At 36.0% G+C, this 24780-nt stretch overlaps 1 protein-coding gene across 3 annotated transcripts in view; it reads right to left on the reverse strand.

Annotated features, from left to right (window-relative positions):
• The window catches only part of DNAH7 (dynein axonemal heavy chain 7), a 266322-nt gene that overhangs the window by 54632 nt on the left and 186910 nt on the right, over positions 1-24780 (reverse strand). For all 3 annotated transcript variants that reach the window (XR_006058804.2, XM_042244009.2, XM_004004780.6), the window contains 5 exons: positions 19225-19379; positions 10803-10993; positions 6540-6673; positions 5463-5798; positions 497-623 (listed from right to left, as the gene is read on the reverse strand). Coding sequence is in view for 2 of the 3 variants with exons in the window: in XM_042244009.2 (XP_042099943.1) it covers positions 497-623; positions 5463-5798; positions 6540-6673; positions 10803-10993; positions 19225-19379 (943 nt within the window). In the remaining variant the exon portion in view is untranslated. The remainder of the gene's footprint in view (positions 1-496; positions 624-5462; positions 5799-6539; positions 6674-10802; positions 10994-19224; positions 19380-24780) is intronic.

Genomic DNA, 24780 nt, shown 5'->3' on the forward strand with positions numbered 1-24780 from the left:
CGCCACATGAAATTAATAAAGCTTAAACACATGTGTATAAAATAATGAATTTACATACCTCTCTTCCATTCTTAAAGTGCTTCCCATATTTTAAGTAAACAGATTTGAAACATAGCTAAAATTATTGAATGGTATTGTTAAGCCCAATGGTTAGATTTGACAAACTTGCAAAAGTTCCTAAAACCATTACCATTTATACTATTACTTGGGGTACATATATCAATATATCTAGTAAGTTTATATGCATCCTTATATATGAGATTCTGATAGAAACTATTTCAAGCTAAAACATACAAAAATTTAAGTAGCAATATTTACTTAAGGAACTCTGCGTAATTTATTTTTCACCTGTGAAATTCAGTCTAGTTGTGATATCTTGCCTTCACTATAATAATTGCTAACTATTAACAATCCTTTTATATATATTCCCACACAAATTCATAAATTAATGAATTCACATTAATACTTTCTCCCCATAAATTAGAATAGTACTGACCAATCGCTCATGTATCAGCAGATTTACAGTTAGACAAAAGGAAAAAAGTAGTTTATCCTTTTCAAAGAGGGATCGGCAGACGTTAACATAAAGGGAATAAGTGAAGTGATCCTTGAGAATCTGAAGCCTAAGGGTCAACAGAAAGAAAAGTAAATAAATAAAAATGCATTATTCTCTCAAAAAATGCTCTTGGGGAAACCTATTATAAACCATTTAGATGTGTGTTCTTCTAATAAACTCTCTGGTTAATTACTCTTGAAACAAATCAAGGATTCTCATTAACTGGGGGCACCAATTTGAGAGTTACACAATGTAGGAATACTTCAGCAGAATTGCATTTTTACCATCAACTGACTTTTTGTTACAAATCTAATCTTCCTTTTGGAAAAAAGGTCAATGCATGGTATATTAATCTATTACATTAACAGTTTTTGGACTATTTAAAACTATAAAACATTTCTTGTGGCAAAACTGGATTTCCATATTTCATAAACTTTTACATATGTTCTATATGATATATTATTATAAATGAACAGATGAAAGTTAATAGTTTCTTTATTAAATTAAGTTTAGAAGAGGGCTACTCTGTTTATAAATCTATAAAAGCTGGACTAATAATATAACTTGATAAACTACATTTTTATTTACCACATAGACAAGTCATAGAAATATGAATAATCACAATATTTGCAACTAACAACGTCCTGCTACTGCTTCTACTGCTAAGTCACTTCAGTCGTGTTCGACTCTGTGTGACCCCATAGACGGCAGCCCACCAGGCTCCCCCATCCCTGGGATTCTCCAGGCAAGAACACTGGAGTGGGTTGCCATTTCCTCTTCCAATGCATGAAAGTGAAAAGTGAAAGGGAAGTCGCTCAGTCCTGTCCGACTCTTCGCGACCCCATGGACCGCAGCCTACCAGGCTCCTCTGTCCAAGGGATTTTCCCGGCAAGAGTACTGGAGTAGGGTGCCATCGCCTTCTCCAAACAACGTCCTAGTAAATGCTAACATGTGCGATTGATATTCATAGTAAACCTTAACATGAGAAAAATTATTATTTTCAATGCTGATGTGTGATACAGTGCTTCAAGGTATTCACGCTCCCTCTGATGAATTTGTTCATTTGAATAACCTTACAGAAAAGGAATTTATATCAGGCATCTGAAGGAAGTGAACACATTTGTCCTAATTTGGGGATTTAGTCAAAGGAAAAAATCAATGATGGTGACATTTATATTTATTACTGTGTTATTTATAATACAAAAGCTGGAGACTACTTGCAAATCTTACAATAAGAAAATTATGAAGAAAATTATGGTGCATTCATAAAAAGTATATTGTACAGCTGCTAAAATTATATTTCAAAATAATATTTAATAACATGGGACAATTATCTTGACAAAAGTAGAAGGGAAAGAAAAAATTCTGTGTGTGCACACAGGCATGTGTGATCTTGCATGTATTTTTGAGAGTGAGAGACAGAGGTTGATTTAAGTGTGGTTCCTGTAACAAAATTATATTCTAGTTAGATTTTTGTTTCTGTACATTTTGCTACAGTTATTTATTTTGCCATAATAAATTCTAATGCATTAAAATTTTATAGAGACAGATGATTCCAATTATTATGGTTATTTCATAGTATATACACAGTAATTATATATTGAGTTATAACATGTTTGGTATTACTAAATAATAATTATTATGAATAGCAACAATCAGAATACAAACAAAAAAAGATATTTTTATCTCTCATAAAAGAAAATTAGAAATAATTTTAGATCAATATTAAGATTTTCCAACAATTGAGTAGTCTAACTGTTAGTAGTCATATCCTTTCTATGCTTTTGTTTTAGCTATAAACTAAACAGCACCCAGAGACCACACGTTATCTAATGCTTTTTTGTCCAGCTTTATTGAGGTATGATTGACAAGTAAAAATTATACATATTTAACAGATTATCTGATGTTTATCAATGATTGACAAAAAAATGATTTCTATGAGAACTCTAATTTCTGAATGAGATCTTGCTTCCTCCTACTTTTTACTTAAAAATAAAAAAAGGAAGATTAAACAAGATTACTAGTAGAGTCTCCCTTGTTGTAGCCATTTTGGAACTCTATTTGGCAATATTTATTAAAATGAAATATATATATACTCTGTTATGATCAATTCCACTCCTGGATATGTACTTACCAGATAAATGCACATACAAAAGCCACATACGAGAGTGTACAAGACAGCAAAAATTCATAACAGCTCCAAGCTGGAAGCTACCCAAATGTCCTCAGCAGTAGAATGAATGAAAAATTTGTGGTATAGAGAAAGGACAAATAAAAATAAGAGGTCCAATCTTTTTATACTTAAAATGTTAAGAAGAGATTTCCCTCTCCTCTTTTTCCTTAGAGCATTTACTTTTGAAAGTTTAAAATTATAAGTACCTTCTCTTTGAAATATAGGTAAGCCTTTTGTCAACTTTACGACCCAGGAATGTCCCTTCTGAATATGAGAGCCATTTTCATGGGCTAACTTCATGGGCACCTGACTCTGAGCTGCCAAACTACGTCCTATCATAAAGATAAGCCATTCGTTTTTCTTCTGGATGAAGCCAGTTTGCTAAAGTCAGGAAAGTTAGATTTCTGTCTTTGTACTCGCTTAGTGGACTGCTGCTGGTGCTGCAGATCACATTCTAGTTTAATACTTTTTCAGTAAAAAACTGTTTTCTTTCTCAACTACTTTGTGGAGAAATTTTCTGGATTGGGAGAAGATTTGCTTTTACACTTCCCCAACAGTATAGGAGCATAGGGAATGTGCCCATATTTAACAATGAAAGTGAATAAACCACTTATTTGCACAGTGCAAAACAATATAAATTTCACAAACACAATGTTAAGTGCAAGATGTCAGATAAAAAAGAGCACAGACCATGATGTAATTCCATTTAAATAGCATTCTAAATTAGGCAACACTCATCTCTAGCTTTGAAAAGTCAGGACAGTGATTACCTGGGGGGATGATGTGGGTTATAGTGACAAGAAGGGGACACGGAGTGGTTTCTGGGCCATTGATAATGTCCTATGTCTTGACTTGGGTGTTAGTTACACAGGTGTGTCCACATAAAATTTTATTTTGCAAATGCTCCTGATTTCTGCATGTTTCTGTATGTATAGCAATAACTTCAAAGTTTTCAAATGTATTTTTTAATATTTACTCTTTGGTTGCAGAATTATATTTTTAAGATCACTGTAGTCATAAATATGATTTTCATTGTTTTCTAAATGAAAGGATTTTGACTAAAAAGAAAAAGGCACATTTTGTTTTCTGGACATCATTCAAATCTTACATCTGGGTAAAAGAATTTGATTTTCTATAAATTGTAAGGGGCTATATTATAGTTATGAAGAAAGAGATATCATATCCTCCTAATTTCATATAAATTTCATATAAATGAGATAGTAAAGGAACCAGTAACTATTTTTAAAGTCTCAAATTGTCCAAATTTATAAAACTTATATACAAAATAGGTCTTTAAGAGAAAAATCAAAGTTGTTTCTCTAGACTCCAACAGATTTTAAATTAATTAAAATGATAACACTCTGGTAGTCTTGTTTTAATCAAGATAGAAATTAAGAACTGCAATGAAAAGCAGAACATCATTTCCTGTGTCACTCTATGTGATTAGCTCTGTGATAAGTTCTAGATTCTAGGAATATTAAAAAAAATTATTGCCTCAGGGAACTCAGAATCTAATGTGGAAACCAGACATGCTTGTTCAAGTAAGTAACATAATGCAAATGGCTAGGAACTTTCATAAGAAAGGTCACTTAAATTTCTGTTTTCTGTATTTCAGTAATCCTTGCTCACCTTGAAAATGTCAGATACTGAGAGAAATATTTTCAAATTTCATAATATAAAGAGAAACTTTTAAACTCTACCATCGTGCATTCCTTCCCTAAATCCTCTTCCTCCCTTTCTTCACTTTCTCGTGGGCAGGTATTTGAGAAGGTGTTTGCTAAGCCAAGTGTCAGTGTTATACCTTCATTAGCCTCATATACAGGCTTGTAAAATAATGAATGATACTAACCAAAGATTACTCAGTCTAAGAATATCTAAAATTTAGCAAAATTCTACCATGATAAATGAAAAATTCACTATAGACTTAGATGAGCATTTTGGACTTCTAAAAGGTAACTCTTAAATGTGAATGATATTAGTAAATTGAGTTTCCTTTGTGAGTATGAACAGTTAGAAAACTGAAATATCTAGCTCTGTGTTGATCAATAAAGTTATAATGGGCAAAGATTGTAATTATTATCTTGTTCAAGAAATAATTTAATGTTAGACTCTATTAAAAACATGTTTTAATACCAAGCTAAAATTTATCTCACTGACAACCAAAAAAAAATGAAATTTTTATTCTCTCATAGACTATTCCATTACTTATTGCAATAGCCAACAGAAAAATAGGTATTTATAAAAACAAATATCACAATCACAGCAGACTGTTTTTTTAAAACTTTTTTATCTGTCAGTTTTATATACGTGTATATTAAAAGATGAATTTGTAACTTTTGTTTTTTTGTTTTAGTTTTTTATTTTTTAAATTTTAAAATCTTTAATTCTTACATGCGTTCCAAGCTCACAGAAAGTAAGAATTGTATCTTTTAGGGACATTACTTCCTCTTTCCATACCTCCAATCATAAATACATTTTGCAAATGATGAACAACACTTCCTCTTTTCAGTATTACATTATAATCCCATATCTCTGTAAACAATTTCCTGGCAGACTGAATTTGGACACATCTGTTCAATGTCTAACCCTCAAATTTATTTCATGATTAATCAAGTTCATTCTAGCTATATGGCTGTAAGGTAAACACCATGCTGAAACAACAGTGAAGGCCACCAATTACTATATTTCATGCATTAGTTATTATTTGTATTAATTAGTATTGCTTTTACATACCTTTTTGACAAAATTTCTGACTTCTCTGAATTTTCAATAGACAGGATGAAAAGGTTAATAAACCAGGTCAGTGAGTATTGGTACATGGGCTCGATGTTTGCTAAATCAGCAATAGAAAAAAACAGGATGGTGGAATGAACGGCAATAGGTCGATAGCCCATGCGGGTACTATCAATCTTCTTCTCTGTCTCTTCAGCTACTTCCTGCTTTTGAGAAATCTCATTAGCCAAAGCCTTGGAGGAAGATAATATCTTAATGGCAGTTTCATCTTCTAATATATTGCCTTCCGAAGATGAAAGAACTTCTAAAATCTTGTCTTCTATTTCTTTTAACTGCCTGGAATTAAAAATAAATATATTTCTCAGAAAAAGAAGAAATCATTAAAAATCACTTCATGTATATATTCTTTTATAAGAAACAGAGAGCATGTAATCTAAAGACATACACCACATGTGACAAATATCCGGAATGGTGATGCCATATAATTAATTCTTTATTTTGCAAAATGTCAAAAAGACAGGTCTTTCTGCTCCACTTCTCTTTCTAATGATCATTTATGTGGTAACTGGAGAGAGATAGTAAGCCCATCTACTCTGCCATCAAGTAGCTCAGCTCCCGGTTGAATAGAAAGTATCACTCCATTTATTTTCTGAAATATTTCATGATTTATAGAGCATTACCCTTTCTACCTATGATACAGATATTACAAGCAGAAAGTAATATGCAACATATTCATTCAGACTATGCTTTAGCAAAAACAGGTAGCCTCAGCTACATAATGAATACTAAAACTTTTGTGCTAAAACTTGGTGGAATAGTTGAAAATACATTGCCCTGACTTGTGGCAGGCCTTCTAATCCTTTCAGTGCCTGAGAACTTGTATGTAAAAAATATACTCTGCAATGCAATTTTCCAAATTAACATACAGACTGTTATACCTTTTATTTTCCACTCAAGTCTTTCCTTTCAATGCACCTATTAAATCTAACAACATAGATCTTTAATATGTACTTTAATTGATTCTAAGTGATCTTGAAACAAATTAAGAATAATTCTGTATTTTATAATATATAAAACCTTTTGTTTTCAGCTCCTTGTAATATTAAAGCTTGCTTTTCTTCTTCAAGATCTGGCCTTTCTCGTGCTACCACAATTCCCAAAAGCTGATCCTGCATCCCTTCAGAAGTGATCATGAAGTTTAACAGTGTCACCTGTAAATGAAAGTACACAACAATTGCATCAATATTTCTGTTGAGAAAGCCTCTGCTTATATGCTTCAAATTCTAGTCTTAAAGTTGACTCTAATATCACAGAAGTATACATGAAGGAGCTTCCCTGATGGTTCAGCACTAAAGAATCCACCTGCAATGCAGGAGATGTGGGTTTAATTCCTGGGTTGGGAGGATCCCCTGGAGGAGGAAATGGCAATCCACTACAGTGTGCTTGCCTGAAAAATCCCACGGACAGAGGAGCCTGGTGAGCTACAGTCCATAGGGTTGCACAGAGTCAGACACGACTGAGTGACTGAGCACAGTATATATGAAAGGTAGAATTTATGGAGACTGTGATTAAGGATATAGGCAAGCTGGATTGTTGAATTAAAAACCTGCAAAAGTTTCTCATGGTCATAAATGTAATATTCAGAGAGTTGTGTTTGGTGATCAGTTAATTCTTATTTCAAATTTGTCCAACTTCTGACAACCCATTAATCCTAAAGTCAGTCAGAGTCAGGCTGCAGGCCAACCTACGTATTGGCTGGACCAGCTGATTTATGTTTTAAGGAGCCTAGTGGCGTCCAAAAGCAGAGGAGATAAGAGAAACAAACAGAGACATAAGAGAAAAAAGAACACAGTGATGACTTGTCATGAGTATATATTAGGTTTGCCAAAAAGTTCGTTTGGATTTTTCCTTAAGATGTTTCAGAAAAACCCAGGGGCTTCCCAGGTGGCTCCCCAGGTGGCTCATGGAAAAAGAATCGCCTGTCAAGCAGGAGACCAGGGTTCAATTCATGGGTCTGGAAGATCCTCTGAGGAAAGAAATGACAACCTACTCCAGTATTCTTGCCTGCGAAATCCCATGGATGAAGGAGTCTGGTAGGCTACAGTCCATGGGGTCACAAAAAGTTGGACACAACTTGTGACTAAACAACAACAGCAACAGTATATAACATACTATTATATAATCATATCACAATACAGCACATTATATTGTGTCATGTCACATTACAATATGATACTCAGCCACTATTATGAACAAAGGAATACACAGTTCACCAGCATCCATCAAGATGCAGTCCGCTAAACCTGCTTAATCTCAGCAGTTAATGGCTCTTACGCACAGGTCTCTGCTGCCTGAGTCTTAAAGTTACCCATCTCCTGAGTCTTTCCCATACGTGGGAAAGTTATCATGCTTAGGTCTCTCTTTTTAAAAAGCAAAAAACAAACCATCCACACAATCTCTTTCAGCTCTTGAAGGATCTCTCTTTGTGCCTTCGTAACTATTAAATGTATAACTGAAAATGTTGTTTGTATATTCTCTTGTCTCTGCCTCACTTCATTTCTTAGGCCTCTACAATCTGCTCCCATTCCTGCCTCTACATACCCATCAATACTCACAGCAATGAATTATAGCAACTTTCTAGCTCTGGTCACCAATGGATCCATAAGCCAATAAACACCTGATCTTGGCTTATTTGACCTCCCTTGTTCCCCTGCTTTTTAAAGCATCTATTGTGCAGTCTTCTGCCCTCAAGTCTTGAATTAAGGTCTGCACCTGTGTCCTGAGCATCACTTCCCACTTCTCCCTTTCACATGCCTTTCAATGTACCTACCTTGAACTGACTGTGAAATCTCAGACACACAGACTATAAACCATCTGCATATGCTTCAGCCCTGACTGCTGAGTTGTGTTTTCCCACCTTCCTTGTAAGAGAATTACTTCCTCTTTGGAGACAGAGTAATTCTGTTTTTGTGAGAAATTTCCTACCTGCAAGCAGGAAGTGTAAAACAGCTCCTTGATGTACCCCTGTGGGGGTGCCTCTCCACCCACAACCAGTCACCTTCTCCATGGTACTGTCTTCGATTAAACCTCTCCCCCAGCTTGCCCCATGGCAGGCCTTGGATGCCACTAAGTGTGATTACATAGGCACTTGTAATCATACATTTATATGGAATAATAAACAACAATCCTTTAAATTGAGCGATTAAAAATGATTAAATGTTGTCATGCAATTCTCTACTGCTTCAGAATTTAGTCATGAAAAAATTATCATTAACGTTTGTAAGAGATTTTCCCTGTTAGGCTGAGAAACCAAATGTACAGATTACATTCTTTTCAATCCCCAAACCAGTGTCACAGTGCTCAGAGAAATGTCTGTTTGACAACTTTTACCTCAGACACAAGGAGGTATTCATTCATATTCCACTAATGTTAGATCTTTTGACATCAAGATTTTGCAAATCTAGCCATTTTGCTAACAAATATTTAAAACCATACAAATATGGCTTCAAATTTCATTTTCATTTAGATTCAAATGAATTATAGCAGCACAGTATCATCCCCTGGGTACTTTTGAAAGCAAAAGGTACATAAAAGATCCTAAAAATAAGATCAAGAGGAAGTATTTTAATTTGTAAATGAAAGCAAGTAACTGCCTCACTATGTTTTCTAATCCCTCTTTAATCAATCCCAGCAATTAAAAATAATGAAGCAATAAGACACTCTAGGGATCTCAAGGATTTCAAGAATGAATCATAAAATAGTTCCCTATCCACAGTGGTTTATGACTTCAACTATAACTAGTTATTACTGTACATAAATTGTTATTTATGTTATCTGTGATCTTTTCATAAATTTTACTGAAAAGTAAAAAAAGATGTTCCATGTGTTTTACTAAAAATGCTTTTTGGTAATGCAGCATCAGGATTTTATTTTCTTTTATGAGTCATTCTTTTCCACTTAAATTTGAAAGTTAAATAATAATTCTAATAGTTAACAATCATAATAGTATTGCTAGGTCTTATTATAAGCATTTTACATAGATTATTTAGTCTTCATATCACTCTATGAGCTAGACATTTATTATTCCCATTTTATAGATGAGGAAACTGAGGCACAGAGAGGTTAAACGACATGGCCAAAGTCATACAACTGGTAGGTGACAGAGCCGAGATTTGAATCAAGGAAGTCTAACTCCAGAATCCATGCTCTTCACTACTAGCAGATATTGCCTCTCCTAGTAGTACTTAACAAAAATTTTAGGTGTTTAGATAACATATTTGTTTCAATAATTATAAACAGTGGCTAAGAATTTTCATATTTTAACATTGTGTTTTAAAAACTAAGCTCAAAAAAAAAAAACCACAAAAAACAAACAAAACTAAGCTCAAGGGTCACTCCACCTTCCCCCAGTCTTCCTGGCTTCCTTGAATGTCCAGTCTAAGTGTGTCCCCAACTCTGAATCCTTCTATGCCTTTCTAGTCATAAAAAATGTCACTTGACATATACATTATTTACAGTGTAAGCCTCTTGAGAGCTTTTTACCTTTCATGTATTTTCACTTTTGAGGGCATGAATTATTTCATCTTCGTGTTTTCTCTGGCTCTATAGAGATGCCTATGTTCATTTAAATATTTCTAATAATGAACAGTGTTTGAATTCTCTGGATAAATCTTGTCTCTATATATGTTTCTTTCAAAATCTGAATATTTCTTAACATCCTCTCCTCTGAGCTTCTATAAATGAAAACTATCCTTCCCTCCCTCATTCATTCATTCTACAAAAATTTGTCAAACATCAAATGCCGACGAGGGCTAGGAACTGGGAATAATGAATGGAATAAGCTCCTGAAGCTTGGTTACAGGTCAACATCTCAAGTCATTTTAGTCACTGACTATAATTTTAACTTTACCTTTTAAAGGAATGTTTATTATTTTAAAAGAAAAAGTGATTAAAATCAGTTCCTTAAAATCAGATGGCAGCAAACTCATCCTGAGAAAGAATGAAGCGCTGTTCCTGAATCCTCATTCTAAGAATTAGCATATTATCATTTATGGCAAAGAAAGAATGTGCATGTGTGTCATCTATGTTTAACAGTGAAAATCTAAGAATAATATTGACTGCAGAAATTAAATTATCATGGTCTTTTTTCACTGCATACTGAAGGCTCCTTTGTTACTGACATGCACACACAAAAGCAACATTTGGAAATTATTATTTGGCATTTGGAAATGCCAAACAAGGACAAAATCCATTTTACTTAGAAAGACCTGTTTTCTTCATGGCTCAGGAGGAAAATACAGACTTGCAAAAGCTGGTAAAAAATTTATTTTAGATACTGGCCTTTACTGAAGTTTCAGGAAGATAATGAGGATTTCTTAGCTTGGTAGTAATATAAAAGCGGAAGTCTGGTGAATATTCAATGGTAGAGTCCCCAAGTCGTATGCATGTACTTCCACCCTGCTTAAAGGTCTGTTTTAGTAGAAGAGGTTCCAGGATCGGATCCAGTTCTTCTCCCACATTTTCTAGCAACACTGGAATAAAATCAGAAAAAGATTTCATGTTATTTTAAATAGTGACTATAAATTTCCAACTCTCAAAATTCTTTCAGCCTTCTAAATTGCTGCTGTTTCTGGTTGCCCATAAAACTATTTTTGTCTTCTGAGTATAAAGAAGTGCGCCATACCATCATTAAAAAGTCCACAAATAACAAATGCTGGAGAGAGTGGGGAGAAAAGGGAACTCTCCTTTGTTGTTGGTGGGAAAGTAAATTTGTGCAGCTACTCTGGCAAACAGTATGCAGGTTCCTCAAGCAATTAAAAATAGAGTTGCCATATGATCCTGCAATCCCAATTGAATTTGAAAAGATATAGCCACCTCAATGTTCACTGCAGCTCTTCTATCTTTAAATCTGTTTTATTCAATATCACTATGAGAGTTGGACTGTGCAGAAGGCTGAGCACCGAAGAAGTGATGCTTTTGAACTGTGGTGTTGGAGAAGACTCTTGAGAGTCGCTTGGACTGCAAGGAGATCCAACCAGTCCATTCTGAAGGAGATCAGCCTTGGGATTTCTTTGGAAGGAATGATGCTAAAGCTGAAGCTCCAGTACTTTGGCCACCTCATGCGAAGAGTTGACTCATTGGAAAAGACTCTGATGCTGGGAGGGATTGGGGGCAGGAGGAGAAGGGGATGACCGAGGATGAGATGGCTGGATGGCATCATGGACTCGATGGACGTGTCTGAGTGAACTCCGGGAGATGGTGATGGACAGGGAGGCCTGGCGAGCTGCGATTCACCGGGTCGCAAGGAGTCAGACATGACTGAGCGACTGAACTGAACTGAACTGATACTCACAAACACTAGGCATCATGTTGGCCTTTTCTCATCATCCTCACAACTTTGAAAAGCATCACATATTATCAACCTAGTTTTATAGATGAGGAAACTGAAGCAAGTGACTCTAATAGTTTTCATCTAGTGAACGACAAAAGGAGGAACTTGAACCAAGCAATCCGTCTCCTTGCACAGCGCTCTTAACCACTATGTGATATTACAAGCATTAAGAGCTACGTTCATGACTTCTATAATTTGATAGGTAAAAAATGCTATCAAAATGTGTATTTTGGGCTTGATGCTTTAGGTGCTCTTTGCCTAACTATACTTTTTTTCTAGAAACTGTATGCTAAGATATTTGCCTATTTTTCTGTCGCGGGGCATGTTTTCATCATTAGGTTTAGCTGCAAGTGATTAAAAAACCCCAAGTAATAGTGACACAAGCAAGAAGGAATTTATCTCTCATGTAAAGAGGAGCCTGAGGTAATCTGTCCAGGACTGAAAGGACAGTGTGTTTAAACTGTCAGAGATCCAAGTTCCTGCTATCTTGCTGCTTCACCATTTTTGGCATATGGCTTTATCTTGTGGGCCAAATTAGTCTTTCAAAGGAAATGCACATTGCAGCCATCAGAAGAAAAAAAAGAAACAGAAAAGAAAAAAGTATCGCTTAAGGGTATTTTCTGGGATTCACAAATGGCACTTCTACTTACATTCACAGAAGTTAGGAAATTTATTCCTTTACTTTGAATGGAATGTGCCCAGGTAAGCACAGGAGATGCTAATAGTAAGGAGGCAAGAATGATTACTAGGGAACAGCGGGCACCAAGTGTCACAATGTGCTAGCTTTTAAAACTTTATTTGTATTTTTTAATATTGTTTGTAGCAAACATCACCCCCAGTTCTCTGCTTGGTTTTAAATCTGTTTATATTTCTTTTTAAAATTCAACTTTTTCCTGTAGAAATTTTCAAACTTTTTTCAGAGGTAAAAAGGATGGTATATTCTTGCCAATTTCACCCAGTCTTGTTTCATCTATTCCTTATCTCACTCTGGATTATTTACAAACAAATTCCAGTCATCATAAAACTTCATCTGCAAATATTTGAGTAGGTATCTCTGAAAGTTAAAGACTCTTATTTAAAAATTAATATATTTAAAAGTTTTTTCATCAAATATCAAGTCAGCGGATATGTTTACCCATTGTTTTAAAATACTTCGATTAGTGTTGGACTGCTAAATTGGGATACAAGTAAATTCCATAAATGGTGATTGATATTCTCTAAGTTTTTTTATATATAATGTTTCTTGGCTTAAATTATAAATTTGTAGAGTCAAATGTATTATTTTTTTACCTTAAAAATTTTTTTCCATTGTATATTTTCTTAGAAACTTCTTTTCCAAAGGCAATTATTATTCCCTCATGTTTTAGCATTTAGGTCTTCTCTTTTTGTCTTTCATATTTAACTCTTTAGTTCAGCTGAAGCACATTTTGGTACAAGAATGATTTGATCAGTGAAAAAACAATGCCTTACTCAAGTCTTTTGTTGTTTTGTATGTGTGTGAAATTTTGTTATTTCTTTACTCTGCATTGTTAATGTCATCCTAGGTTTTTGTTTCATATGTGCTGTATGCTAAGTCACTTGATTGTGACCCCATGGACTGTAGCCCGTCAGGCTCCTCTGTCCATGGGGATTCTCCAGGCAAGAATACTGGAATGGACAGCCGTTTCCTTCTCCTGGGGATCGTCCCGACTCGGGTCAAACTCAAGTCTACAGAACTGCAGGCGGATTCTTTACCACTGAGCCACTGTAATTGGCATCGTTTGTGTGTGTGTGTGTGTGTGTGTGTGTGTGTGTGTGTGTGTGTGTGTGTGTGTGTGTGTGTGTTTTAATGAATTATCTACAATATAGTATTCCCTGCTGGCTCAGATGGTAAAGAATCTGCCTGCAATGTGGGAGACCTGGATCCAATCCTGGGTCAGGATAGAGCCCCTGAAGGAGGAAATGGCAACCCACTCTAGTACTCTCGCCTGGAGAATCCCATGGACAGAAGAGCCTGGCGAGCTATAGTCCATGGGGTTGCAAAGAGATGGACATGACTGAGCTACTAACACTACACTACTATCTACATTATCCTATGTGAGACTTCAAATTAGTAGGAAAAAATTTGCATACTGTGTTCAGCTGTGCAGCATATTGCATTCAAAGTTGATTAATCAATTACTGGGCACTTACTGACTACCCTCAAAGAGCTGGTGTTGAGAAACAGTTACATACAAAACACTAAGGTCCATTGTAGAAATCTGCAAATGTTTTAATCTTGGCACTTGATTGAACAGCTTGAGAGAGATGTCATAGAAAGAGGTGTTTGAACTGCATATTAAATTTGAAGGAATTCACCAAAATGATGGAAGAGTACAGACGAAAGCTAAGGGATGTGAAACTATGTCATTTGTTCCATGTACTGCCAGCTGCCATGTATTCCCATCTAACCCTCATCCCATGCATAATCTCTGTATCTCTCTTTATACAAATACGCTCAAAGACAGCAGAGGCCAAGTCTATATTTTCATGCTGTGTTTTCAATGGTACATGCCAGCTGCAAAATAAATATTTGTAAGATGAATGAATGAACAAAAAAATGAGGAAATGAAAGAAACACTGAACCAGAAGTAGCTTTGCCCAAGGAAGGCTCAAATAATGATGAGTTTTGCCCTAAATGCAAATTTTTTTTCACAGAGTTAATGCAAAGCCATTAAAAGCTCCTCTAAAACTGATTTCTTTTTTAAAAAATTAAAAAGGTATTCTTTAATTTTCCAGCTTTATTGAAGTGTGAACTGGTTAACATCAGAATATTAACATGAATAACATTCTACACACACCTTGACCACTGGTGTAGCTAATACAGATGTACCTTTATTTTCTAGAACATTGGCTTTCAAACTTTTTCTGTAAGCAGCAGGATACTTTTTTCAAAGAGGATTCTATCTCAAAGCTCAATATAAACAACAAAAAAGGGAGGTCTGCAGAGGCAGGTGGGTGAAGGCAAAACCTCTGCCTTCTCTACCCAGGCCACCTGGCAGGGATCAGCAGTCACTTTCCTGGAATAGGTCAAAACTTAAAGAGAACTTCTTAAATGGAAGAATCCTTAGTTGCTAATGTTTTAAAATTGTAATAGTAACTGATTCTTTTCCCTGAAGGCTAAATATAAAACCAGTTATAAAATCTGCCATCTGTTTCTCTTTCTATAATAGATTTAAAACTTTTCATTTCTCCCTGATGATTAATGGTGGAAGGCATTGTGAATAATCATTATCCATTTTTAAAGTATTCCATTCCAAAAAGTAGGTTAAAGCAACTGTGAGTGACACAGAAAGCACTGGACAAAGGCAGAAGATCTGGGGACTAGTTTTAACACTTCCCTTACCTGAAGACACAGTCTTAGTTAAACTATATAACTAACATCCTCTGTCACCTTACTTACCTTGTTAATAAAATGTAGTGGTTATTAGAATTACGAGGTGGCAAGAATACACAGAAGAACTGTACAAAAAAGATCTTCACAACCAAGATAATCACGATGGTATGATCACTCACCTAGAGCCAGACATCCTGGAATGTGAAGTCAAGTGGGCCTTAGAAAGCATCACTACAAACAAAGCTAGTGGAGGTGATGGCATTCCAGTTGAGCTATTTCAAATCCTGAAAGATGATGCTGTGAAAGTGCTGCCCTCAATATGCCAGCAAATTTGGAAAACTCAGCAGTGGCCATAGGACTGGAAAAGGTCAGTTTTCATTCCAATCCCAAAGAAAGGCAATGCCAAGCAATGCTCAAACTACCGCACAATTGCACTCATCTCACATGTTAGTAAAGTAATGCTCTAAATTCTCCAAGCCAGGCTTCAGCAGTACGTGAACTGTGAAATTCCAGATGTTCAAGCTGGTTTTAGAAAAGGCAGAGGAACCAGAGATCAAAGTGCCAACATCTGCTGGATCATGGAAAAAGCAAGAGAGTTCCAGAAAAACATCTACTTCTGCTTTATTGACTATGCCAAAGCCTTTGACTGTGTGGATCACAATAAACTGGGGAAAATCCTGAAAGAGATGGGAATACCAGACCACCTGAAACTGCCTCTTGAGAAACCTATATGCAGGTCAGGAAGCAACAGTTACAACTGGACATGGAACAACAGACTGGTTCCAAATAGGAAAAGGAGTACGTCAAGGCTGTATACTGTCACCCTGCTTATTTAACTTATATGCAGAGTACATCATGAGAAACGCTGGACTGGAAGAAACACAAGCTGGAATCAAGATTGCCAGGAGAAATATCAATAACCTCAGACATGCAGATGACACCACCCTTATGGCAGAAAGTGAAGAGGAACTAAAAGCCTCTTGATGAAAGTGAAAGTGGAGAGTGAAAAAGTTGGCTTAAAGCTCAACATTCAAAAAACGAAGATCATGGCATCTGGTCCCATCACTTCATGGCAAATAGATGGGGAAACAGTGGAAACAGTGGCTGACTTTATTTTTCTGGGCTCCAAAATCACTGCAGATGGTGACTGCAGCCATAAAATTAAAAGACGCTTACTCCTTGGAAGAAAAGTTATGACCAATCTAGATAGCATATTCAAAAGCAGAGACATTACTTTGCCAACAAAGATCTGTCTAGTCAAGGCTATGGTTTTTCCAGCGGTCATGTATGGATGTGAGAGTTGGACTGGGAAGAAAGCTGAGCACTAAAGAATTGATGCTTTTGAACTGTGGTGTTGGAGAAGACTCTTAAGAGTCCCTTGGACTGCAAGGAGATCCAACCAGTCCATTCTGAAGGAGATCAGCCCTGGGTGTTCTTTTGGAAGGAATGATGCTAAAGCTGAAACTCCAGTACTTTGGCCACCTCATGTGACGAGTTGACTCATTGGAAAAGACTCTGATGCTGGGAGGGATTAGGGGCAGGAGGAGAAGGGGACGACAGAGGATGAGATGGCTGGATGTCATCACTGACTCGACGTATGTGAGTTTGAGTGAACTCTGGGAGATGGTGATGGACAGGGAGGCCTGGCGTGTTGCAATTCATGGGGTCGCAAAGAGTCGGACACGACTAAGCAACTGAACTGACTGATTAGAATTACTATTAGATTTCAGACTTTTGTGGTCACAACTCCAAGTAAGAAATACATTTTAAATCTTGATCTACTCTTCACATGTGCATATAAAACTTTTACAGTTTCATGAAATAATGCTTACTTTACTCTGTGCTATATAGCTTAATATGTTTTACTCCACTGCATTTCATTTACAAATGCTGGTCATGACCCACTAAGTTGGTTCTCTCTGCTACAGTTGTGACCCATAGTTTAAAAAACACTGCACAGATTGTCTGTATGGCCTTTCTCATTATACAAACTATATTATATGTAACTATGTATGATTCTAATGTAATTAAGAGGTAATATATGAAAAAGTTGGCTTGAAACACAACATTCAAAAAACTAAGATCATGGCATCTGGTCCCATCACTTCATGATAAATAGATGGGGAAACTGTGACAAAATTCATTTTCTTGTGCTCCAAAATTAGTGCAACTGGTGACTGTATCCACGAGATTAAAAGACGCTTGATCCTTGGAAGAAAAGCTATGACAAAAAATGCTTTCCTATTAGAAAGCAGAGATGTTACTTTGCCAACAAAGGTCCATCTAGTCAAAATTATGGTGTTTCCAGTAGTCATGTATGGATGTGAGAGATGGACCGTAAAGAAGGCTGAGCACCAAAGAATTGATGCTTTTGAACCGTGGTACTGGAGAAGACTCTTGAGAGTCCCTTGGACTGCAAGGAGATCCAACCAGTCCATCCTAAAGGAAATCAGTCCTGAATATTCATTGGAAGGACTGATGCTGAAGCTGAAGCTCCACTTCAATACTCTGGCCACCTGATGCAAAGAACTGACTCACTGGAAAAGACCCTGATGCTGGGAAACGTTGAAGGCAGGAGGAGAAGGAGACAACAGAGGATGAGATGGTTGGATGGTATCATGGACTCAATGGATGTGAGTTTGAGCAAGCTTCAGAAGTTGGTGAAGAACAGGGAAGCCTGGCATGCTGCAGTTCATGGGCTTGCATAGAGTTGGACATGACTAAGCACTGAAATGAACTAAACTGATAGATAAACCACACAGTAAATCCCAAACAAAAAACTAATAAAAGTTGATTTTATCAGACACTGTCATAAGTACCCAAATTACAGTAACTCATTTCTTCCTTGCACAAAATATAAATGGGGAAATTGAGTCTCAGAAAGGTGACTGAACCAAGTACTGAGTAAAAGAGGCAGGTACTCTGATTCCAGAGCCAGGGCACAGTGGTCCTAACAAGGGTTAGTGAAGTATGTTCAATTTCTACTTTGATAACAGATATATTGTCTGATCCTGCCCATGAAACAAGCAAAATATCTGATACAGAGATCAGGTTGCCTCTTTTTTGGTAACTCTATATCATTATACTATAAGAACACCAGTCAGATGAATGAAATACTACTTGTGTAAGTGTTCGTGTGTCCATATATATAAACACAACATTTCATAGGTAGACTAAGATTTTTTCACCTCATTCTTATCCAAACCAAGCCTAAAACTGCAATTAATATATTAATATGCAAAAATAAACTGTCAGTAAGTCTGTTTGGTATATCTGTTTTTATTCTTTCCATGTGTCACTGGTTCTATTAGCAACTGGGATTTGCTTAACTTGTCCTGGGGCTAAACATGTTGTCCTTTCCTAATGCTGACAGTTTACTTGGTCAGGTACATAGTCAAAATTTGATAGACAGTATGGATTCAAAATGGGGCTAATAACCCCAATGTACTCAAATCATAAGTACTTTGGTTTATGTACACAGGTGTGGCCTGTGTATAGAACTTCATTGAAAAATTCTTGGCATGTTTTTAATTTCTCCAGTATAAATGGCAAGTCCGACACATAAAATGTATACCTACATCTCTGCCACTTTTGTAGGATAAGTATAAGTAGAGAGAAGAATAAAGAAATATTTAGATTAATGTGTTAAAATATTTTTGGCATATCAAGTGGCCGTTTTCATTGCAGAAGTAGAGCTATCATGAGAACTAAGGAAGGGCAAACAACAGACAAAAATTACAACAGCTAAATTAGCTATACTAGAAATCAGCTAATTTAAATTAGAAGACACATCTCAAATGAATCTTGGGACAAGGAAAGCATCCTAACCTGTTAGAGTTATAACCTCTAAAGTTCTCACTTGATTCATTATCAGTAAATAATGAAAGATATTAACAGAGTAATCATTTAAGATGAGCCTGACTCAAATACCTTTAAAAAAACCCTATGTCATTTGGGGTTTAACTGTGCCCTTTCCAGATATTTCTGTAATGCATGCTTATTGTTCAACTACATACCAGGGGTACCAAACTGGATGCAGTTTTCCAAAGTTCTGACATAGTCAGGGTCACTTAATTTAATAAGGTGAAGACTATTGGTTTTTTCCATGTTCTTGATCCATTTATTAGCCTGACCTTGAGGATCTATCATCAGAGGCCACCTTCTTGCATTCCTGAAAGGGAAGGGAAGACAACGCTGGTCAAGTCACAATTCATCTCTATTTAAAGATGCATGTATCACTTTCTTACAGTTTATACTTTATAGTGTTATTTTATTTTGTAACTTGTTTTGAGAAACTGTAGTTCTTGAAGCAGAGACATTTAAATTGAACAGGCTACTAGAATGACAACTATAAAAGCCATCTGGCAAACTTAACACAAGTTCTTTTACTCTTTTTGGAAAATTACAATTTCTTAAATGTTAAAGGATATTTTTGAAAATGTTTGCTGTTCTTGCTACTTAAATCACAATCATAACCGTCAAGAGTACCAGAAATCAGGAAACTCCAATTCTTCACTAGGCCCTGCTGTTTATCACTCTTGTGACCTTGGGCAAGCCACTTCATTTCTGCATCTTCAGTCTGCTATCATTTGTACAAGAGGGAAAGAGAAAAGATGGAGACATCATATCTCTTTGAAATTTAGACCATTAAAGATATAATGGTCTAAAAAAATAAAGATGTGAAGCAAAGTTTTGTATCATCTAACCTTCATAATGACAATCAACCCTTAAGTGTTAACACAATTTTTGACCCAGTAACTTCAAGCACTTGTAAACTTAATGTCACATTTGTATTGGGTTGATCAAAAATTCATTTGAGTTTTTCATAAGATCTTATGAAAAAACCCAAGTGATTTTTTTTTTTTTTTGCCAAGCCAATAGTTCATTACATACTTGCCCAGACAGTGTGAGCTTCTTATGGACAAAAATATACTCTATGAAAGTCAGGGTTTGCCCCATGAGAGAGCTCATACTTATTGCTTTATTCTCACTCATATCTCCTTTTTCAGGATAAGAACAAGAGCAGTGAACCACCACAAGGCACCCAGTTTACAGTTCAGGGTGTTGTTGGGTCACAAAGAGTTAACCAGTTTCAGCCATCTGGACATAGTATCCAACCACATAGCTTTCTACTTTCTGTGAAATGTAAACAGCATTAAGATTACCATTCTTTTTCTTTTTCTTAGAAGTTTCAATAAACACAAGTTGTCACTTTGGCCAGTTTCCCTAAAGATACTCTTTAGGGAAGAGTACTCTTTCATAAATGAGCACAGCAAATGCATGCAGAGCATTGGAAGAGCAGGAGGAGGAAATAAAAGGTGACTGGGACAAAAGAAAAAAAAGCTGGGGGTGAATCAGGATAATATATTCATTTCCATCTCATTATAACACAAACTTAGAATTTCATTGGATAATTTGTCCCAAATGGAAGTAACCACACTTCTCCAATATTAGCATTATATAATGTATTAATCAGCTTGGGCAGCCATAACAAACTACCACAGACTGTCTTAACAGAAATTTATTTTCTACCATCTCTGGAGGCTGGAAGTTCAAGATCAAGGTGCTGGGAGAGGTCTCTGTCCTTGGTTTGCAGAAAACACAGACCTCTTGCTGTGTCCTCAGGTGGCCTTTGCTCTGCAGGTATGTCCATTGTATCTCTCCTTCTTAGGAGGACACCATTCTCACTGGAAAAAGGTTCTATACTTATGACCTTATTTAACCTTAACCATCACCTTGAAGGCCCTATCTCCAGATATAATAACATAGTGGATTATATCTTCAACATATGATTTCGTAGTGGGTGAGGGGACAGAACTCATGTTATAATATTAATTCTATTGAGGAAGAAATGAGACCAAAAGAATAGTGCAATATCTTAGATGCAACAAACTAACAAAAAGGGGATCCTATCCATAAGAAACTAAACGAAGTGAGAGGGAAATTAGAAACAAAACATATCTAAGATTTCATTCTGTCATACACTTTAGAAATATATTTAAGGTTGGAGGATTATGTGAGCATTAGACAGCATTTATGCTTCCCTAAAGAAACTAAAATGACTCACTCTTCCTTCGGTTACTTGCACATTTTTTTTAGGTACAATGCCATGTTCATGATGTTTCTTTGTCCAAAATGTACCTCGTCCCACCCTCTCATGTTCACATTTCATGGGAAACTCAAATGCTGTCAGTCCATAAAGCCTGTCTTGATATCTTTTCTCATGGAACTTCTTTAGCCATTCATCCATATTACATTTATGTACTTTTGTATAATGATAATATTTTATTATAGTAATTGTCTAATTTATTAGCTGCATCACTCCACTAAATTATATATCCCGAGGGAGGAACCATGCTGACTCTTCTTTATCCTCTTTTCCTAAATCAAATAAAGTTTGCATATGATAATCCACTAAAGTAGCAACAGCAAAAAAAAAAAAAAAAATCTGACAAAGACCATATAAATTAACACATTCTTAAAATGGACAGTTTATAAGAGATTACACCTGAATGAAGAATACTGGTCCAAAGAACACCATCTCAAAATCAGCAGAAAGGACTTCTGGTGTTGACCAAACTTGGCGAAGTTCATTAGAGCCTGTATCTGTCACTGAGTGCACTGAAGGCAGTGGGATAAAATACAAAAATCAACAATTTGCGGATTCTAAAAAGTAAGTGATAAGAAGTGAATGGAAGAAAAGTTAAAGCTTGAGGAATGACCAGTAAGGGAGTGGCGACTTTCTTGCACATGTGTGCGTGCCCGTGTGTGTTTTCTCTCTCTTCCGGTTTCGATCTGAGAATAGGCCTAATGCAGGGGACTGTGCAGCAGCACAGGTAGCAGAAACTCAAAACAGAAGACTGAAAAGAATCACGTGTGAGCCAGAGAGCACTGAGCGGATCTCTCTGTTCTCTCTCCCCTACCCGCGGGCCAGCCCTGCCACATCACAGCATTACCACAGCGGAGCGGTGGTGACAAAGTCACCTAAAACACTGAGTGAAAATCTCTCTCTCGGGATAGAAGAGCTGGAAAAAGGGACCTCTGTTGTGCATAGAGTCTGAGGGGTGTCATAACCTGTTCAGGCTGCTATAAGAGGATTCAATCCAAAATTACTCAATATACAAAGAACCAGCATGTGACTAATTCTCAAAGAAACAGATGCTAGAATTATCAGGAAAAAACCCTTTAAAGCAGTTATTATAACAACACTGCATTTGGTAAAGGTGAGTACTTTTAAAAACAAATGGAAAGAGATATTCTAGCAGATAAATAGAAAGTATGACAAGAATCAAATGAAAATTTTAGAACTGAAAAGGATAATATCTGAAATAAAAATTTCACTGTAAGAACTCAATAGTAGACAATCAGTGAACTTGATGACCTATGAATAAAAATTATCCAATTTGAATAATAAAAAGGATAGCAAAAATGAAATAGAGTCTCAAAGACTTGTGAGAAAATATTTAAAAATTTAACATTCGTGTCATTTGGGCCAGAAAGAAGAAAGACATTGGTGTGGAAAACATATTTGAAAAAACTGTTGAAACTTTCCTAAATTCAGTGAAACACATAAATTTACAGCTTCACAAAACTCAATTCTGAAAAGGAGAAACTAAAAAACCAAAAACCCCCCACCCACACCCAGCTTCATTATAATCAAACTGCTGAGAACCAAAGATTTGAAAAAAAAAATATTTTTAAAGCATCGGAGAGTAATGCTATATTACATTTAGATGACAATTATTCAAAAGACTGCAGATTTTATATCAGAATTCATGGAACCAGAACACAGTAGAACATATTTAAAGTGTTGAAAGAAAAGAACTGTCAACCCAGCATTTCATGTCCACTGAAAATATCTTTTAAGAATAAAGGCAAAATGAAGATATTCTCAAAATTATGGGCCAGCAGATCTGCTCTAAACAGATGCTAATGCTAAAGTTCTTCACCCTTAGGGGAAATGATGCTACAGTGAATTTTAGAAATAAAGGAGGAGCAAAAATGGTAAATAGAACAGGCTATTTCCCCCTCTTACGTTCTTTCAAATGTATATGAATACTGAGGCAAAACACTGAGTGTGGGTGGAGGGGCAGAGTTTCAACGCTTGTAATACATATGACTACAACAGCATAATCAGGGGAGGGTGGAGGGGACTTGTACAGTTACAAGGCTTCTATGTTTTAACTGAATTGGTAAAACATCTCTAGATAGATTGTGAAAATTTGTACTGAAAAATAATGCAAAGTATTATAGTTAAAAATCGAAAAATTAAAATGGGATACTAAAAACGGTGGATCATTCAAATATTCTAAAATAACAAGAAATGGGGAAGAGGGCAACAAAAATAAGATGAAAAACAGAAAAATAATAATCTGTTACATATAATTTCATGATATCAACCACACCATGGTTGGATGACATCATCAACTCAATGGACATGAGTTTGAGAAAACTCTGAGAGATAGTGAAGGACAGGGAAGCCTGGCGGGCTGCAGTCCATGGGGTCACAAACAGTCAGACACGACTTAGTGACTGAACAACATGATGATATATGAAGTCTGCATGGAAGGAAGGAATTTAGATACATAGCAGTGGTGCATTTCAAAGGATTTTGCTATTTTCCTCTTTACACACATATACATACATACACAAAATTAGATCAAAACATACAAATAAAGGTGGGTGTTCTTTTCAGTAATTATTGCTGCTGAAATAAACCTAATTTATACAACTCCCGTAGAAATGAAAACTTAAAGACATTTTTTAGAAGCAGAGTTATATTAGATATAGGTCTGACCTACTCACCAAGTTGCTAAATAATCTCAATACTTTTCCTGTGAAACATTCAGATATTATCCAGTTACATTCAATGTTATCACTAGTCCTTGAAATTCTGATTAGCCAAGGACCTTCAAGTGTCAGCAGCTCAAAAAGTTAAGTATGTTCTAACTTGTCCAAATTTTATATATTCTTCCAGTTTCCTAAATTATCGACTCCTCCCTCAGCTGGGATAGTATGTGAAAAGTACCTAACACAAAATCAGGTCTTTAGTAAGTGCCCTGTATTAGATATTATTATCAAGTAAGTATCTCTGGGGAAGGAAGAAGACACTGACAAGGAAGACTTACCTGATACTTCAAAATGATCAAGCATGCGTGCTCACTCCCCCAGTTGTGTCCGAATCTTTGTAACCCTTTCTGGGCTGTAGCCTGCCAGGCTCTTCTGTCCAAGAAATTTTCCAGGCAAGAATACTGGAGCCTATTGTCATTTCCTACTATAGGAAATCTTCCCAGTCAGGGATAAAAACCTGTATCTCCTACACTGGTAGATGGATTCTTTACCATTGAGCCACCTGGGAGGCCCTCAAAATGATCACATTAACCTATTTCCTGAAACCTCTCAGTAAAAGATTACCAAAATCATTGACAAAAAAAGCCAAGAATGAAAAATGTTACTATTTCCTTCTTAGTAAGGTTTCTACCATTACTTCTTCCTAATAATACAACACTTTTACAAACATAGCAAACACATAGGGGTTTATGGCTCATTAAAGCTTCTTCTACTTCCTTAAG

The sequence above is a fragment of the Ovis aries genome, chromosome 2 (assembly GCF_016772045.2).
Source record: "Ovis aries strain OAR_USU_Benz2616 breed Rambouillet chromosome 2, ARS-UI_Ramb_v3.0, whole genome shotgun sequence".
In the NCBI taxonomy this organism is placed as follows: Eukaryota; Metazoa; Chordata; class Mammalia; order Artiodactyla; family Bovidae; genus Ovis; species Ovis aries.